This window comes from Hoplias malabaricus, chromosome 13, assembly GCF_029633855.1.
Source record: "Hoplias malabaricus isolate fHopMal1 chromosome 13, fHopMal1.hap1, whole genome shotgun sequence".
NCBI classification, from domain to species: domain Eukaryota; kingdom Metazoa; phylum Chordata; class Actinopteri; order Characiformes; family Erythrinidae; genus Hoplias; species Hoplias malabaricus.
In genome coordinates this window covers 33,741,803-33,760,047 of record NC_089812.1, presented here as the reverse complement: position 1 = coordinate 33,760,047, position 18,245 = coordinate 33,741,803, and the positions used below count along the sequence as shown (strand labels likewise).

The following is an 18,245-nucleotide window of genomic DNA, read 5'->3' as shown; positions in this document are numbered from 1 at the left end:
GTGTGTTCTCCCTGTGTCTGCGTGGGTTTCCTCCGGGTGACTGTCTGTGAGGAGTGTGGTGTGTTCTCTGTGTCTGCGTGGGTTTCCTCCGGGTGACTGTCTGTGAGGAGTGTGTTGTGTTCTCCCTGTGTCTGCGTGGGTTTCCTCCGAGTGACTGTCTGTGAGGAGTGTGGTGTGTTCTCCCTGTGTCCGCGTGGGTTTCCTCCGGGTGCTCCGGTTTCCTCCCACAGTCCAAAAACACGTTGGTAGGTGGATTGGCGACTCAAAAGTGTCTGTAGATGTGAATGTGTGAGTGTGTGTGTGTTTCCCTGTGAAGGACTGGTGCCCCCTCCAGGGTGTGTTCCCGCCTTGTGCCCAATGATTCCAGGTAGGCTCTGGACCCACCGCAACCCTGAACTGGATAAGGGTTACAGATAATGAATGAATGAATTAATATTTATTGGCCAGACAAACTGTTTTAAATAATATTTTGTCTTTGTGAATATGCATGTGTATATCATATACTGACTAAGCTTATCTCAGGTCTGCAGAGTAGTTTCAAATAAAAAAATAATACATTCTTAAATATTATATATATTTATTGCTCAACATCGAATATAGTAGGTGAAATTACACAGGCTATGTACAAAACGCATCAGAAAGATATTTCACTGGATAAATATTTACAGATTATAGAGCACGTCTCTAACTGTACTAGACACCAATACATCCACAAGATATCGCATTACTGAAAGATTGCAGAAACAACCTCTCACATAAAACCTCTTGTGTCGTTCATATGAAAAATGTCTTTAGCTGGAATGAGGTTTGGTGTCTGAAGGGGCCCAGATTTATGGTTGTTCTTCAGGTTCAACAAATCATTCAGCAACCTCTTGGGTTACGAGGACGTTAATGTTGTTCTGAAAATGTATATCATTGCTGTATCATGAGATTTTATTACTAGGCAGAATGCTCATTGATTGCAATGAAACAGTGTTGTTAAAATCATTTATTCTGGGTAACTATGGGAATATGTGATTCATTATTCATCTGTGCAATTTTGATGTTATTATTGGTCATTGATTCATTTATAAATTCATGAATACCACATGCTTTTATGAGAGTGTTTTGCCTAAGTGCTTGCTCATTTGTCAACTATAGGCTAATTCACATATATACATTACTCTGTTTGAAACTAATTGAGGATTATTGTAACAAAAGGAGGATGACGTCAGTTTACATATATTCAGTTAAAATATAGTAAAAAAAACATAGAATTTTGCAGGGCTCTGTTTAAGGGCACTTGAATTCTCTTCCTTTATTTACAAGCCCTCAAATGATTGAACAATCTGCATCTATTTTTGAGTTTAAAATATTGGCTCTACACAGCAGTTTATCCTTTACAGTTTGTTTTCCACACTTACTTCTGCCATATTTAAACATGCAAAGCACTAAAGTGATTATCTGTATTCAATTCCTTATCAGGTTTTAAAACGACATTGCCTTAGACAAATATTAGAGGCTGTAAAAAAACATTCAGGTGTGAGGTTACATGCTCATTGGAGTGCTCAGCCGTTACTCGGACACAAGATGGCGCCTCAGACTACAGCGGTGACTCACGCCAACGTAACTGTCAGAAATAAGGAGGAATTACATCACAAAAAGTTAAACATTTGTAGTGAAAATGTCTTAGACTTCTGGTGAAGTAGACCCAGTGTCCTTCAGTGTTAAAGCTTTGACTTGAATCACTCCAGATGTCTTTGTTCATTGAATTATACAGAAGTTTGAAAATGGGCTCCCCAGAGTGTAGCGTTGCTATTTGATTTTTTTCCCGCCATTTTACTTCCACCTCAGCGAGAACGTAGGCATAATTTAGATTATATTTAACATACAAACATCTTATTTAACTTTCGAGATACAATAAATAGGCTTTTAAATACCTAACACAATAATGTAATGTTAAAAACATTGCAAAGCTGCTTCTTTCAGGTTGTATTTCTGACCTCCAAACACATATTTAGTGCCTAAAAGTCTAAAGGATTTAGGAAGTGTAGCTAAATGGAATAATTCTTGATTAATGACTGAGAATCTAGGCTGGACTAAAAAAAAATAGCCCTGTGTCATTTCGCCATGAGGTGTGCTCATACAGTTTTTAAAGACACAGACACCGATACCGGGAGTGTGTCCAGTCTAACCGCATTCCTTCCATTTGACGATGACACTCAGCCTGAATAGTCAGTTTACACAGGCTCAGTTCAGCTGCTGTTCCTGATGTGTTTAGAGCCCGGAGAAGAGCTGGAAGTTCACTCCTGCCTCCGGACCCTGTTTGACCAGTCATGGACGAGGAGTCTCGGGACAGCGAGTGTCCGGTGTGTTATGAGAGTCTCCTGGAGAGTGCGAGGTCTCTGAGCTGCGGACACACGTTCTGTCACGACTGTCTGGTCAGGACCCTGGTCAGGTTGAACCGGGAGGGAACCGCGACCAGGGACAGCATCGTTTGCCCGGTGTGCAGACACGTTACGTTCGTCACTAAACTGCAGGGGATCGTGGGCCGCAGAGGAGAGAAGATTCTGGAAGTTCCCTCGACGTCCGTCCCGACCCGAGGCGTCCGCTGGTTGAGCCGCTCTGTGAGATGGTTCTCGTCAAGACTGAGTCGCCAGAGGCTCGTGTGTCCTAAAGACTCCCTGCAGGTGTTCATCATTAGCGACATGGGTCGTCCCTTGTCCGAGGAGGACGTAATTGACGTCGAGACAAACGTAGTGATCCAGGAGAACACGAGCCGCAGCTGGACAATCTGCACTACCTCACACTGCCTCCTTGTCCTTCTCATAGTCTTCACTTTGCTGGCGCTGGTGGCCGCCACGCTGCCCTGGGTTCTGCTGGCGTGAGCCCTTTAACCCTTTACTGAACACGGTGTCAGAGTACAGACCCGTACTTAAATGGACATTTTAAAAAAAGGGTCTATGGTTGTAGGTGTATTTCAAGAGACAGATAATGCTTGTTTGAAATGTTTCTCAATCAAAGTAAAACGAATTAAATATTCTTTAATATACACAGGAAATATATGAGGAATATACAGGAAATATATGGGGGATATTGCCTTTGATTTATTTCCTATATTTGTGATGTAAACAAAGTCATTCAGTGTTTTTATTTTTATTTAATTTATTTTTGTCCAGACTGATGTTGTCCAGTGGTTGTGACAGGAGTCAGGTTTCAGGATTTCTCCAGTGCAAAATGTAGGAGAAATTTAACTTAAGGGAACACTAGGGAGTGTTTTCTATCTTAAAATTAAAGTTTCAATACAGCTGTGATGCTCCGCTGACCTGTATTTGAAAAGAGCTTCTGTCAGTGCTACTCTGGGCTCAGCACTGCAGAAACCATACTATGTAACTTTTGGAGGAGGGTAGGAAACCACTCCCAGGAGCCCAGGAGCAAAAACACTAAATCTTACCTAGTGTTCCTTTAATTGTTTTCAGAAAATACCTTTTAGGACAAAACCCTTTCTAAACACTTCATAAAACATATATATAAATATATCTTAGACATCAGACAATATACTCATCACTGTTTTATGTATCAGTGTTCTGTGATATTGACTACAAAGTCTACAGAAGTCTGGTTCCCATGACAACCACTGCAAACTATTCTGACTCAGTAAGTTTCTCAGTAATGTTGCATTTCACATCAAACCATGCTTTTCCAGTGTTTTATGGCGTAGTACACGGTGACAGTGCTGTATTCTACATTTCACCGTGACTTGTTATGGCCCTTGGTGGCCCCACCACACGAGGTGGAAGCGAAGAGCAGTCGTTTTGAAGCCGATTAAACAGCGTGAGCACAGTTCTGCCCGGGAGCGCCTCCACAACTAAATTATTAAAGTGAAGGAAGGATCATTTGAATGAGCTGGACCCGCAGGAGGAGACGAGCTTGGCAGGCGGCCTGGTGCTCGGAAAGGAGAGATGTTTACAGGATGAAGTTACAGCACTTCAGACATGGACGTTCTGAGAAAGTGACTTGGTTTCTGTGTGAGTGGGTCAGGGGAAGAGCTGTCGGTCTGGCTTTACGCTGCTTGAATACTTGTGCACGGCTCCTTTTTGTTTTTTTTTCTAAGGCACACCCTTGCTCTTCAAGCACTTCTTGTCCCACAGGTTAGAAAACTACACTCCTCTATCCTCTCATCCCATCTAGTGACCACATCTGGGTGGGACACTTCAGACACTAACTGAGCACGAATGGCGTAATATCAAGGTAGCTAAGAAGTTTACACGTTTTCTAAAGCTCTCACTGACTTCTGCTGGGATCAGTGTGGTTTATTTGTTTGAACGAAGTGGAAATAGATTTTACTTGGGTGCAGTTCTCTGGGAAAAACTTCATTGGTGTAGAACCTTTTCATTATGTGAAACCACTGAAATGTTCCTTAGAGACAGAGAGTGGCACCTTCATTAATAAGAGTGTAGTGTGACTGATGTTGTATAATAGCATTAGTTTACTATAGTGACAAAGCGCTATGTACAGTGCTGTGCAAAAATGTCAGAGGACACCTCACGTACTTAAAGTCAAAATGATCAGTGAAGATGTTGAACAGGAAGCTTAGTAAATAATTATAATATTTAATGTTTTTTAAAATAATATTTGTCAGTATTTGGTGTGTCCACCATTTAATTTAATTTCAGCTTCCATTTCTTTTGGAAATCTGCGAGGAAACCCACACAGACACAGGGAGAACACACCACACTCCTCACAGACAGTCACTCGGAGGAAACCCACGCAGACACAGGGAGAACACACCACACTCCTCACAGACAGTCACCCGGAGGAAACTCACGCAGACACAGGGAGAACACACCACACTCCTCACAGACAGTCACTCGGAGGAAACCCACGCAGACACAGGGAGAACACACCACACTCCTCACAGACAGTCACCCGGAGGAAACCCACGCAGACACAGAGAGAACACACCACACTCCTCACAGACAGTCACTCGGAGGAAACCCACGCAGACACAGGGAGAACACACCACACTCCTCACAGACAGTCACCCGGAGGAAACCCACGCAGACACAGGGAGAACACACCACACTCCTCACAAGTTAATTAATCTATGTAAAATATCTGATGGCCTGGTGATGGGCAACACAAGCTTATACATGGTTTCCCAGGTGCTATACACCTTTCAGACCTGAGTTGTCTTCCCATAGTGGAAGAACAAAAAGGAACGTGGAGTGCTCAATACATGAACTTTTAAGTACTCGAGGAGCTCCTCTGAGTGGAAGATAGTTTTGATTTATGCACAGTACTGTACCTAGTGAAATAGCAGTACATCACTGTACTAAAATATAAAAAAAAAAAAAACAGACGCAGGTCCCAGAATATTTTAAAGTCACGTGTTCCAACGCAATATCATCAGTTGTGCTCTTGCCATGGTTCATATAATTAAAACAAACCCCATACAACCAGAAGAGACCACTCACAACAGATGTATTAAAAATGTAGAGTTTAATATATATATATATATATGTATATCTATATATATATATATCTATTTCTGACATTCTGATCAGGATTGCGGTAGGCTTCACAGTACAGACTGTGTTGATCCACTGATATGCTAAGCTGAAGGGAGGGGCAAGGAAGGGAGGGAAGTGACTTACAGGCAAGTTTGTACATCAGTTATGAATACAGGGGAGAGGCTGTACATCAATGGATATTGTGCACTTTTTTTTTTTAAACCAGTTCTTCACACAAACGTAATATTTTTGGCCTCCTCCCCTTAATGTTTACCCTTAACATTTAGCAATCGTAAAAGAAAGTGACAAGGATCGTGAATAATCAGAAGAGACTAAGTGCATGCGTTGCATCGTCACGTCCACTCTCCGATCGTAAGACAAAACAAAACAATGGAAAATAAAATGAAAAACGTCAACAGACATCCTTCAGGGCTTCAAACGGGGGATGTCCATTTCTCTTGGGTCATTTTTGATTTCACTGGTCACAATACATTACTGAATTTTGCTGCATTTATTAAACATCTCTCCAAGGACTTGTGAAATGTGAGAGTTGCGAATGTGAAGCTATCATTAAACAACTTAAAGAAACTTAGAAATCATTTCCTGCTGGAATGTTTGTAACTGGAGCTTTGGTTTCCATGTTCCTAGAGCGATGGTACCAACGAGGTCTAAAGGTGTTGTAACTGTGCAAAACAGCACCGAATTTCAGTAGTGGGCTCTAAAAAGGAGCCCCATTGTTTCAAATGTTTTTATAATGGTGTTCTTTTATTTATTTATTTATTTATTGCCAAAATAAGAGTCCCACAAAAATGCCATGTTGCTTATGCACAGTAGAGTCTGACCTTTTCCTCATTTAAATATTTCCAATTTTCTAAAGTACAGTTAACTGTTAGCAGCATTTCAAAGTAAAGTGACTCTTGTTAATTAGCGATGGTGGTCAAAAACAGGTGCATGACCATTTTCAATCAGACAGTGTTACATAAACGTCTCCTATCACCCTGAACGGATTCAACTTACACAGGACATTTTCTGGCCTCAAAAACGGTTTGTCGCTGAGTGTATAACGGTAAACTGATGGTCAGACACGTGCATTCGCGTGTAAATCCCCTCCCTCTGTCCATCAACATTGACACAAGCATTGAAAGTGACTGGCAACAGGGACAAATGAACCGTAAACTGTCACCTAAATAAAGTAAACAAACCATGCTATGTCTATTGCAGCTCCTATAAAGTTCTGACAACAGCCTTTACCTCAGTGCAAGGTCAGGGTAAAAGTTCAATCACATTCAGTCACCACTCTATTTCAGATACACACCTGCCTCTTCACAGAACACTGAAAAAACCAGCACCGACAAGAAAAAAAACAAAACAAAAACCAAAATATAAACCTTAATTACACACACAAAACTCACCATTAGCGTCAGGACTTAAATATCTATTGTGAGGGCACTTGCAATTATCATTGTATAATCACTACAACTATTAAAATATTACTCAGTCACCAATAATCATCATCATAACAGAAGTAATCGAGAATGCACATTGAGGCATACCATACATTTCAGTCCTCTTGTCCCTGAAGTACACTAACGTTCAGTTAAAGAAAGAAAAACAATTAAAGAGAGTTATAATAATAATAATAAAAGTCATGACGTTTGGGAACCTTTTGCATTCCAGCTTTTGATGATGGGAAAGAAGCAGCATGCGTACGGCCACTCCCAAGTGAAGTTAAAAACGGAATAAAGTGTAATTGCACTTTTGCAGACACTATTTACGGCCTGCCTGCTTTTGTTCGGTCAAAACAAACGGCAGCAGAATCTTACCGACCGAACCGATGGCACGTCTACCCCAGTCACCAAGCCTTTTGGGCCACAGCTGGGCTGCACAATATGCACCTGTACATCACAACTGTTTGCCACATAGATATGACAGAAGGACGTAAGCATTTCTTACTGTGTGCGCCTAGAACAATTACAGTTCGTATACAATCAGCACATTCGTGTACTCCAAAATGGGTAACTTGGTCACACACAGCATTTAATCGCATTACTTTCTCCATATTGTGCAGCCCTCATCTTGTACCCTGACACACCAGAGTCTGCTATCATTCATAAAAGACCCCTGATGACTTACCGATTAATTAAATATATATTTAAAGGGACGTAAATACGTGAAAACAACAAAACCCTGCTCAAAGGTTGCAGTAATTATCCAGAAAGATGGCCAACAAATTGACCACATGCTCTGCATTCTCGTACTCATCAGCGTTTATCTAAACGTCTAACCGCTTTGGCCTTGACCCGAGCTGGTGAGTTGGTGACTGGTTTGTAGCCATTCATGAAGTAAATCATGTGCCAAACAGCTGTTGTTCATTGAGCAGTAAAGCCGTTTTATTTGTGCTGGTCACCTAGGGAAACACACTGCGTTTGCAGGAGCAAAGGAGAAATGTGCTCATCTGCAGCTGTTTTGCTGGACATTGTTCTACGCATCTGTTCTAATGACAACATTTCAGGGCTATTGTTTTCAATTAAGGCTGTATGAGACCTGCGGAAGGTTCCGGTTTCTCTGGGGTTAAACTCTGCTGAGACTCTTCACATATCCCGCGCTCCTATGACATTATTACAGTTAGTGTTCATGGCTTTACAAAAGTGCAAAATCTCACTCGATCTCTCTGTGAATCAGACAACAAGTATTCAGGGACAAAATAATACTCAGTTATCATAGAACATTATCTCTATACAAGATAAATATGGCATGTCACACATATGAATATATAATTCATATTTGCCTTTACATTTGTCCTCTCATTAACACGTATCTACAGATCTCTATGTACAGTCTTCGTATTTACACGAGAGTGGAACCTGTCATTACTCTTTAAGTCCTGATAGATGAAGTCTGAAAGGGAGGCACACGTATGTCTTTAATAGTCTTGACCTGTTTACCAGGGGATCCGCAGCTGGCACTGGAGGAAGGAACAGGAAAGGGGTGCGTACCGCTGACCTTCTTTGTTAAACTGGATTACGTTTTAGGAGAGTGAGACAAAAATATTCACCATGAGCTCTCGTCTGTGTTATTGGTGCGTTACATTTTTTTATGTTCATGTGCTAGACTGATCGAGTGCACATTTCACCAGAAACTGAGCGGTACTGTATATGCCAAAGCAGTGGTGTGTATAGGTCTGCGTGCATGTAAGAAAGACAGAGAGATTGATAGATCGATAGATAGATAGATAGAGATAGACACAGAGAGAGTAAAAGAGCCAGATGAGGCCTCAGCATTGTAAAACTAGACTTAAACAAAGTTTGCATGCTTTATGTCTTCAGTTCATCAACAAGAAATGAAACCATGTCTACCTCCTTGGACCCTGTAAAGAATACGAGCAAGTACTACCCTCTCACTCCACGAGGGGGCAGTATGATCTCGTGCTTTCCAGCACAAAGTATAATATGAGGTTCCCTTTGAGTCAGCAAACACCCCTCTGTGTCCCGCTGTATTGCAATAAAAATTTCAGGCTCTGATTATAAGGCAGAAAGAAAAAAAGCAGAATCGATCAGAGAGAAAACAAGCGTGGCACAATGTCCACAATACACAATAAAACTCATTCTGCGACATTCCAGTAGTATCCGTCCGTTGTTTCTGCTATGGCACAAGTTGTGAGTTGTGTAGATGGTTTCACATATTATATCTACTTATCAGTGAGTGAGAGAGTTGGAGCAGGTATGAGGGTTCGGTAGGGAAGAGGGCAGGGTCCAGTTCCAATGAAGGGGTGAGAAAGCAGGGAAGGGAGGCTGGTGGAGGCCGTGTGATTGGCAGGGCCTCAGCAGAAGGTGGGCAGGGCTTGGCTGCTGCTGGCTGGGCTCAGGGGTTATAGCGTGGTGCTCTGGGACTCCTCCTCGGTCAAGGGCTCCCCCTCTGGAGAGTGGTCAGCCACGGCCATGGAGCTCCGGCAGGGCGCGCCCACCCTGAACTCGTCCAGCAGGCTGTCCAGATTGACATTGATGGAGGGGATTTCCAAACTGAAGAGATCTGCTGATGTAATGGAAGGCGATGGCGGTGAAGGGGAAAGCATGAGATGGTGACAAAGCAGGACGGACACGGTGAGAGAAAAGGAAGTGGTCATGAGGTCGATGATGAGTGAAGAAGAAAGACAAGGAGAGAAGAAGGGAGAGTAAGTTCAGTTCGTAGCCCACCTTTGAAGGAAAAGGAACGGTCTAGTTGTGTGATTCGCTGGAAGGAGAAGGCTGGAAAGAGGGTTTGTTCCCTAACATTCTACACAGGGATTCCGTCACACTGAGCCATTGGACTCGCTCACTAGAGTCATCCTCTGGATTCAACTTTCAATTGATGGAAATAGATCGATCTTTGTGGATTCCACAAATGACGCCGTGTTATAAAATCATCACGAGTCGACATTCAATTGATATTCACCACAGTGACCACTGTACTTTTGACACATAGACAATGGGATGGGTGTAAAAGTGAGTCAGAGGGGACAGCGTGAATCTCTTTGCTCGTTTAGGATGCAGCTCTCTGAGGAGCCGCTGCATGGCCTGGGTTCTGATTGTGATGACCTCCCCTGTGTAAGAATGAGATGGACACGCACAGTGGAGTCACAGCGAGTGGAGAGGGTGGTGTGATTACAATCGCCCCTCAAATGGCCTGGCTCATAGAGAGGGGGCGGGGTTTACCTGGGCCCACCCGTGCAGCATGGAGCTGCCCCAAGGCCTTTAAGGGAGAAGTTTGAAGTGGGAACGGGAGTGGGGGAGTCGAGGGGACGAGTTTGTTACGATGGACTTCAGAAAGCGACGATGTTGGCAATGTGTGGGGCCCCCTGGGAGGTCCGTTAAGCCATGCACAGGCCAATCCCAACACCATGCACAGACTGAACACGGACAGAATGAGGCAGCGGCAGACAGCTCCACGAAGAGAGAGAATGATTGAGAGAGAGTGTGTGTGTTTGAGAGAGAGAGAGAGAGAGAGAGAGAGAGAGAGAGAACGAACAGCAAGGTTGACCATTCCCGTCCTGGAGGGCCAGAGTCAAGCATAGTTTGGCGATTTTCTAGCTCTAACACATCTATAACACTTGGTTACCAGGGTTGGAATGATATTAAACCCAATGATAGTCCTACAGTTTACAAGAAAACGTATTCCAATAATTGTGTTCATGGTACAAGTAAACGACCTACTGCTACAGATTTTCAGCAAAGCACACATATATTGTACTGTTGTATTGTCATATACGTTATGTACATCTCTCTATTAATACTCATGTTTCTATGTTAATGAAAAAGGCCAGTAATAAAAAAATCCAGTGTAATCCTTGTGACGATTTTCCACTTAAATGCACAGTGGAGTGGAGACATGCTAATTTACTGTTAGCTCGTTAAACGTGTTATCACATCTCGTACCAACCCATCTTTACTGCTAACAAATCTGTGAGTCAAGAACAGACAAAATCTCCAGGCCATGCCGGACTAACGCCCTCCGGGACCGGAGCTGGCCACCTCTGGTTTAGAGTGTGAGTATGAGAGAGCTGGCATAAATGTACAGAAGGAACAGGCTGCAGGAGGCCCCAGACTCAGCCACAGCACCAGGCCCGACGGTGTGAGATGAGGCTACGGCGTGGGGCGCAGCAGTGCAGTAAAGTTTCTGGCTTACCCTAAACGTCCCCCTCACACTTAGCCCACACTCAGTGCCTGGCCTCACACAGCTGCAAAGGTGCACGACGATGGCAGGGGACAAAAAAGTCATACATCAATCAGAGTGATCAGGAGAATGACCGACAGACACACCTCAGAGGCTCACATGAGAGAACATACAGTCAGTGCCCACACAGCTGCCCACTAGAATGATAACACAGACCACAAGCCTTAACTTAGAAAACAAAGTCTGACAACTGTGGACAGGTTACCCACACTTAACATTACAGGTAAGATACATACTGTAGAGCCCTAACGTCTGAGATACACTCCCTCTGTTCAAGTGCTTTTTTACGTTATCATACAGATGATTAATAAATCATTAGCTTAACTGAGTTTGAAGGCAAGTGAATCTAAAGGCACCTCATACTCAGGAGAAATGAACATAAATATACAACAAAAATGGTTCAGATTTCACAGGGGACCAGGCTCCTCACAGTCCGTCGCCTGCGTAGGACGGTGAGACAGACAGTTTGAGAGAGGTATGCTGTCCTCCCGTTCGCGCTGTTGCCACAGTGACATGTTTACCTGTGGACATGCTCTCCCCGGGGGACAATCCGTCCAGCAGGCCCTGCTCCATGGGTTGGGGGGCGGTGGGGGGGACAGTGGGCGGCTGCGGAGGGGGCAGGCTGGGTCTCTGCCGGGGCTTGGGGGTGGGCCGCGACTTGGTGAGCGTACCGGTCAAAGACGGGGGAGAGGACAGGGACAGAGAGTGGGGCGCCCCGAGTGGGACCTGCCCAGGGGAGGAGGCGGGCACGTGCCCCGTGGGGCAGCCCAGGCCGTACGGGGAGGGGGTACTCGGGGGAGTGGGGGACAGGCTGACCGGCGACGGCTGACCTGTGGACTGGTCTGACATCCCCCCTGATTGGCCGTACGGAACCTTGGGTGGCACGGGGGCCAGCTTCTTCGAGGCTGTTGAGAAAAAAAAGAGGAATTAATGAGATTAGCAGCTTGCTGTTGTTGGCAGTTTATATCTTTAGTTTTGCACGGGAGCTACAAGGTTATTTTGCAGTCCTTTGTAAACGTATTCACAACCCAGATCATATAATAATAACAACCCTGATATATATGTAAGTTTGTAAATAATAACAGTAAGTGTCCGTTTTCTTAGGCAAGTGTGGGATGATGCTAACTTGCTAACTTGTGGTGTATACGTTTCCACTGTTTCTTAGCTACATTAGACTCTTAGCTCTGGTGCAAATATAGAGAAGAGGCCACATACATTGGCTCATTAAGCACATATGTCATTTTCATTTGTGTTGGACTGTTTCTTTAAAAAAAGAAAAGCACAGACCTTTGCGCAAGGTGTGGGGGCTGTGCTCAGCTGAGTGGGGTGACTGGCTGTTGCTCTGCTGGCCACCAGCAGAGGGCACTGTTGGTCCAGCCACCTGCACAGCCTTATGGCCAATCACAGGCGAGAGCTCCTTGCTCTTCAGAGTGCTGAGGAGAGACAGAAACGTGATGGCCTGCCAACGACCCACACCCACCAGTGCCCCTAATGAGCAAGGATGCACAAGGACTCTTCCTCACACCGAACTTCTTCCACCTCCTCAGAAACTGTCCAGAAACTACTCTTTTAAAACGGCAGCATAGATACGGATAAAGGTTATGGCCAATTAAGGATAGGTCTTTAATATTTATAATGTAAAAGGCATGGATTGTGTTAATTCTTTACATGGGGCTAATTCTTTATAAACATGCAATAAGGCGTTATAAACTAATCTTCGCCCACAAAGACAAAGATGTATGAAGGTGGATTCGGACTGCGTCAGCAGGAGGGAAATAGTGTCCTTGTGCAGACCTGCCGCCCACCAACCCACCCACAACTGCATGCACACACACAAACACACACACACGCACACACACACGCACACACACGTGCACACACACAGAGATAAAGACTGGTTTATCTATAATACATCTGAGTATGTGGAGGCTCTTCTTCACAATGACAGGCCTATTTAACTGCCCCGCTACAGCTGTGAGAATGACTTAATCTCTGCGATTCTTTGAGCCCTACATGAGAGAACATCTGAATGAAGACTCATGGAAGGAGATGGGGGGGAGGGAGACTCTATCAGGCAAGCTTGTTCTCAGACACAGAGAATACAACCAGGATAATGGCTCATGCTGCCTTGCTGCTAATAACTCTTAATAAGGCATCTTACAGCGCCGTCCATGGGAGCTTGATGCTAGCAAAAAATAACATAATGCATCCTTCTGTCATTGGCATAACCTCTAAAACAACATGTGAGGGGAGGGGGGGGGTGCTCCAAAGCCAGTGTAGTCTCCTGCTGTTTTGCCTGTTATTGTAGTAATCAAGTGATTATTTTGCTGATGAATGGAGTAAACAACCTTTATGACATGCATTTCCTTTTAAATATTTTACTGATGAAGAAAAAACACATGATGTAAACTGAAAAATATATTCATATATTTAATAATGCATGTAAATGAGTATAAACTGTCACAAGTAGGGCTTCTGTCATTAAGGCGTACTCGACTGGTCCGGATTATTTGCCGAGCTGCAATTACGTTTGTTGACCGCAGTTATTTTCACAATGACGGAACACAACGAGAAACTGAGGAACAAATATAGTATGTGAGGGGTCTGGGGTCATTTGAATAACGTTCGGTTTCTAATGCTGATGAAACAATGTTCATTCCAGTCATTTCCAGTCTTTACAACAAAATACAATGTGTCCTTATAATGCGACATATACATGAATGAACCATGCAGGTCCTGCCCCCTCGTATATAACAGTTACGTGTATTTGTACGAAATTGTAACGATATGGGGTCACGGTTTGTTGCACACAATCACATGATGAATATATGGTATTTTCGGTGTGAGTATTAAGCTATTAGCATAAATGCTGTCATTTTACAAGTGCAGGTGCTAGCCGAACGGTAGGATTCGCACAGTATTGTAGCTACTGTAGCGGTTAGCGTGTTTTGCTATGGGAACCGTGTTCTTGTTTGTCTCCCACCCCTCCTCCTCCTCCCGTTCACTGCAGCATATGGAGAGTGACTCGTACACTCTTTTTCTCTAAATCTCACTTTAAAGTTTATTCGATGTTACTTATATACTCTTATTTCAGCTCATAAAATCATAGTGGCTTGGACAAGGACAAGGTTCCTGCATTTGTGATTGTGTGTGTGTGTTGTTGTGTGGGAACACCCTGAGCTAACATTTACAATTTACTGCTTAATTATTACACCACAGGCTGTTTTAACTACCTCAGGGTAGACGACATGACAGTAGATGGAACAAACTGTTCAAATTCCATAATAATAAACTCTTATCTTTTTTTAACGTTGTATTGTGCTTGAACTGAACTATGAGATCCTATATATATATGTTTTTCCCCAGTGTTTTCACTGACCAACTTGACTGTGTCTTGTCAACATAAACTGCAAGACAACCCAAAAAGTTGGAACGGGCAAAATATTAGTGAAAACTTTACAGAAAACCAGCCTTACAGTATAAGCAGCATTCGGCAAGGCTCCGTTTTTGCAAGTCTCTTTACTCCAAAGTTCATGAGAAAATAGACAAATAATTCAAACGGCTTTTATTTTTTCAGTGCAGGACTCCAAAGATCATATGTCTTTCATCATCGGTTTAACTTAATTTGGTGAAATGATTCAGGAGATCCGGAGAAGCCCTGAAATTGAACTCATGATAAGAAACTCATGCTACAGTCTGCAAACACTGTTGTCACTTAAAGGCTAAGCAGCAGTGATATGAAAGTGTCAAACAAATAAATACAGTGGAGTTTGAGTTCCTAACTTGTGTTTATTGATAGTCAGAAAACATGTTATTTCTTACTAATTGAAGGAATAAGGTTTAAAAGACCTTTGGTCCCCCCACAGCGGTGTTGGGAAACTCTAATAGGCGTCTTGCTTGTGACGTAGATGGTGGACAACAACTCTAGAAGCTGCACTAAATTTAATGCAAAATGACGAAAAGGTGTGTTGTTTTTGGCTGCAATCATTCAATGTACAGTGGGACATCTGTGCACAAATGGCCCAAAGATCCCAAAATATCCAGAAAATGGACTAAATTTGTCAACTTTAAACGGACACTTTGGAAAGGACCATCCACTCACTCCGTTATCTGTAGCTCATTTCACTGGCGCTTTTCCAACAATATGGGCATGTAAGGACACCAACGAAAGGTGTTCAAGAGCCTCTGTAACATGGAGGTAAACAGGGTAAGGACACTCACTTCGCCTGTTTTAGTTGGTGTTAGTTAACGTTAGCTTGACTTGCTAAACTCGGTGGCTCAGATTATACTCGGCTACGTAGCTGCATTACGGAGGTTTATAGTGTCGGATGAATTCGAGTTCGACTTCGATCACATTTACAAGAATAACAGTACCTCTAAATTTGAGTTTAGCTTATTGCTAGGCTATTGTCATGAATAATGTTGGTTATTTAGCTAGATACTGTCATGACAGTCAGTCATAACGGTGTTTTACCGCGGCGTTGTTCAGCTGTTGTCCACCAGTGACGTCACGGTCGCGTTTTTTTCCGTCACGGACGGGTTTTTCCGTCAATTTAATAAAATTGTCAGTTTTAAAGCAAATTAAGCTGCTATTTTCATTTTAATTCATACTTATATATGTCAGTAACTACAATAATGTGAAATATTCATGGAGGTCCATGGTGCTTAGCCTTTAACAAAGTCCACCTCTGCATCAAGAAATGCAACCTGGAACTGCAAGGAGAAAGCATTACATCAATCCTATGCAGAACTGCTAAAGAGTGCTCTGGGACCAAGCTCAAATGAGATGGTCCAGAAGAAATAATGGTGGCCAGAGGTGTCCATGTTTCAGCTTGTTTTAATGGAAAATGGACATGATTTCCGTGCTAAGCATGAAAGGGACCGTTCAGACTGATATCAAGGATAAGTGCAAAAAACATCTCTCATCTCTCACAAGAGGTCCATCAGTAACCACAGCATGGGAAGTTTCAGCCACAGATGCTCCACCCACAAGTTGACTTTCAATGGGTTGGCCACATTTTCAGTATTTTGCCAGTTGCATTCTGATAGGCTACCTGCCTCCTTCTTAATCACATGCCAAAATAAGAGACCTGTAATTGGACCTTTTTGCATGTCAGTCATATTCCTTTCCTGGGCAGGTTAAGTGCCGAAAGGTACCAGACCCTCTCTAGAGAGTATGGCCATACGAGACTATAGCATGGGTGACTTACATATGTGATACGTTTCCACTGATGTGGAGGCAAATATTGGGTTTTTAAAGACATATGCTGCCATCAAGACAATGCCGTTTCCTGGGAAGTCCCTTATTATTTCAACAAGACAATGCCAGCCTCATCCTGCATGTGATATAAAATCATTGTATTGTAGACACAGAGTGTGTGTGCTTTACTGACCACCTGAAGTCCAGATGTTTCCTATGGGCACATGAACAGAATGGACAAAAATTTCACTTGCAAACTATTAGTATCCTCAGTTCCCAAATGATTAAGAATTTAACTCAGTGGTAAATATGCCTCTGTCCCAAACTTTTTGGATTGTGTTGTAGGCAACAAGTTCTAACTGTGTTTATATTTACAGTGAAAACATTCTATTCTGTGTGCTTTTGGCATTTAAATAAAGCTTTAAAAGAAATAAGAAATCACACATTCATGTTTTTATTGCATTTAACAAAATGTTCCAACATAATTCAGGGTAAAAATACTGACCTTAAGCTCTAGTCAGGACACTTCTATTTCATCATTTTACCATGCATCTTTCTAACTGCAAACAGCCAGAAAGGCAGCCATGACAGGCAAATGCAACTCACGATGCACCAATAAATACATTCATATGCGGCTATATAACCATATGCAGGGTTATCCATGTATTTATTTCTAATCTATGGCAGGATCCACTTTCTCGAAAAGCCAGTAACATCCTCTGTTGCTAGGCAACCCCCATGAGAGGCTTCCCTGGGCAACGAGAATGTTACAGAATCTGAGGTATGGCATTGAAAAGAGCACTATGAGCGCAATAGAAATAGAATAATAGAAAAAAGGAGGTGAAGGAAAAGAAAGGTTGAAGGAGATAGCCAGCGTGGAAGCTCCAGCAGCACAGGGAGTCCGGCTGGTCATTCCAGTATGTAGCTAAGGCCGGGTAAGTGCTCCAAATATAAAGAGTATTTCTCAGTATTCAGTATTCATTATGGATCTGCAGACAGTTGCTACATGGACCCACTTGGGCCCACAATGAGTGCTGGTTCTAATACAGCCCCAGGCCCTAATGGGAATCCTCTAGTGCAGTAGTCCGCATTATATTTAGAGGCTAAACCTCATCTGGCAGACAAAGGGCTTTTTTCCTCACTAGCCTAATGATGTTTTTATTAAGCATTATTAAGTTAAGGGCACTTACTTAAGACATTTAAATTCTTTTTTTATTTCCTTTTTAAAACTTTATTTAAATGCTGCCTATTTAAAATGACTTTTTTTGGATAAGGGAAAAATAAGCAGTGTCTAAATATGTGCTTGGCATTTATTATATTAATGTTAATAATATGCACACATCTTACATGCATGAGCATTAGAGGCATAACGATGCACCCCCCCCTCCTATCAATTGTAAAACATCCTTGGGTATGTGAAAGGTACTACAATGGAACCTCTACTAACGAACGCCTCTACTATCGAACTTTCCCAGATACGAATCGAGCATTTGAATATTTTTTTTGCCTCCACCAACGAACCATGACTCTAGAAACTAACCCGAGTCGGCGGCTGAAATGGCCACTGACCCCAATAGGCGAGTCTCCCAGCGCCCAGACTTGAGTGAGCTTTTAAGATTAGCAAATTGTAGCTTTAGCAATTTAGCATTAGTGTAAATAGCAGACATCGAAATTCGTGCTAAGTTAAGCCATATCTACGCTTCGTCTCCCCACATTCACCCACCTACTCTCCGTTATTCCACCCACCCCCCACCTCCCGTCATACAGCCAGTGCCTGTGTTACTCCTCCAGCCAGTCGTCACGTCTCCAAGGTAGCGATGTGTAACCACTTACAACTTTCTTAT

At 43.0% G+C, this 18,245-nt stretch overlaps 2 protein-coding genes across 8 annotated transcripts in view; one reads left to right on the top strand and one right to left on the bottom strand.

Moving 5' to 3' along the window:
* The first annotated feature begins 2,185 nt into the window (after nt 1-2,185).
* On the top strand, nt 2,186-4,819 carry LOC136664361 (RING finger protein 222). Its single transcript, XM_066641513.1, has one exon. The coding sequence runs from the start codon at nt 2,316-2,318 to the stop codon at nt 2,865-2,867; it is 552 nt and encodes a 183-aa protein (XP_066497610.1). The 5' UTR covers nt 2,186-2,315; the 3' UTR covers nt 2,868-4,819.
* Nucleotides 4,820-4,947: 128 nt separating this feature from the next.
* Nucleotides 4,948-18,245, bottom strand: part of arhgap44a (Rho GTPase activating protein 44a) — a 65,078-nt gene continuing 51,780 nt past the window's right edge. For 2 of the 7 annotated variants that reach the window (XM_066641571.1, XM_066641572.1), the window contains 2 exons: nt 12,489-12,634; nt 11,628-12,106 (listed from right to left, as the gene is read on the bottom strand). In XM_066641571.1, coding sequence (XP_066497668.1) covers nt 11,628-12,106; nt 12,489-12,634 — 625 coding nt within the window. Of the gene's footprint in view, nt 9,525-9,616; nt 11,206-11,627; nt 12,107-12,488; nt 12,635-18,245 lie in introns of those variants that run through there. The other 5 variants (XM_066641576.1, XM_066641577.1, XM_066641573.1 and 2 more) reach the window with 5 other exon arrangements.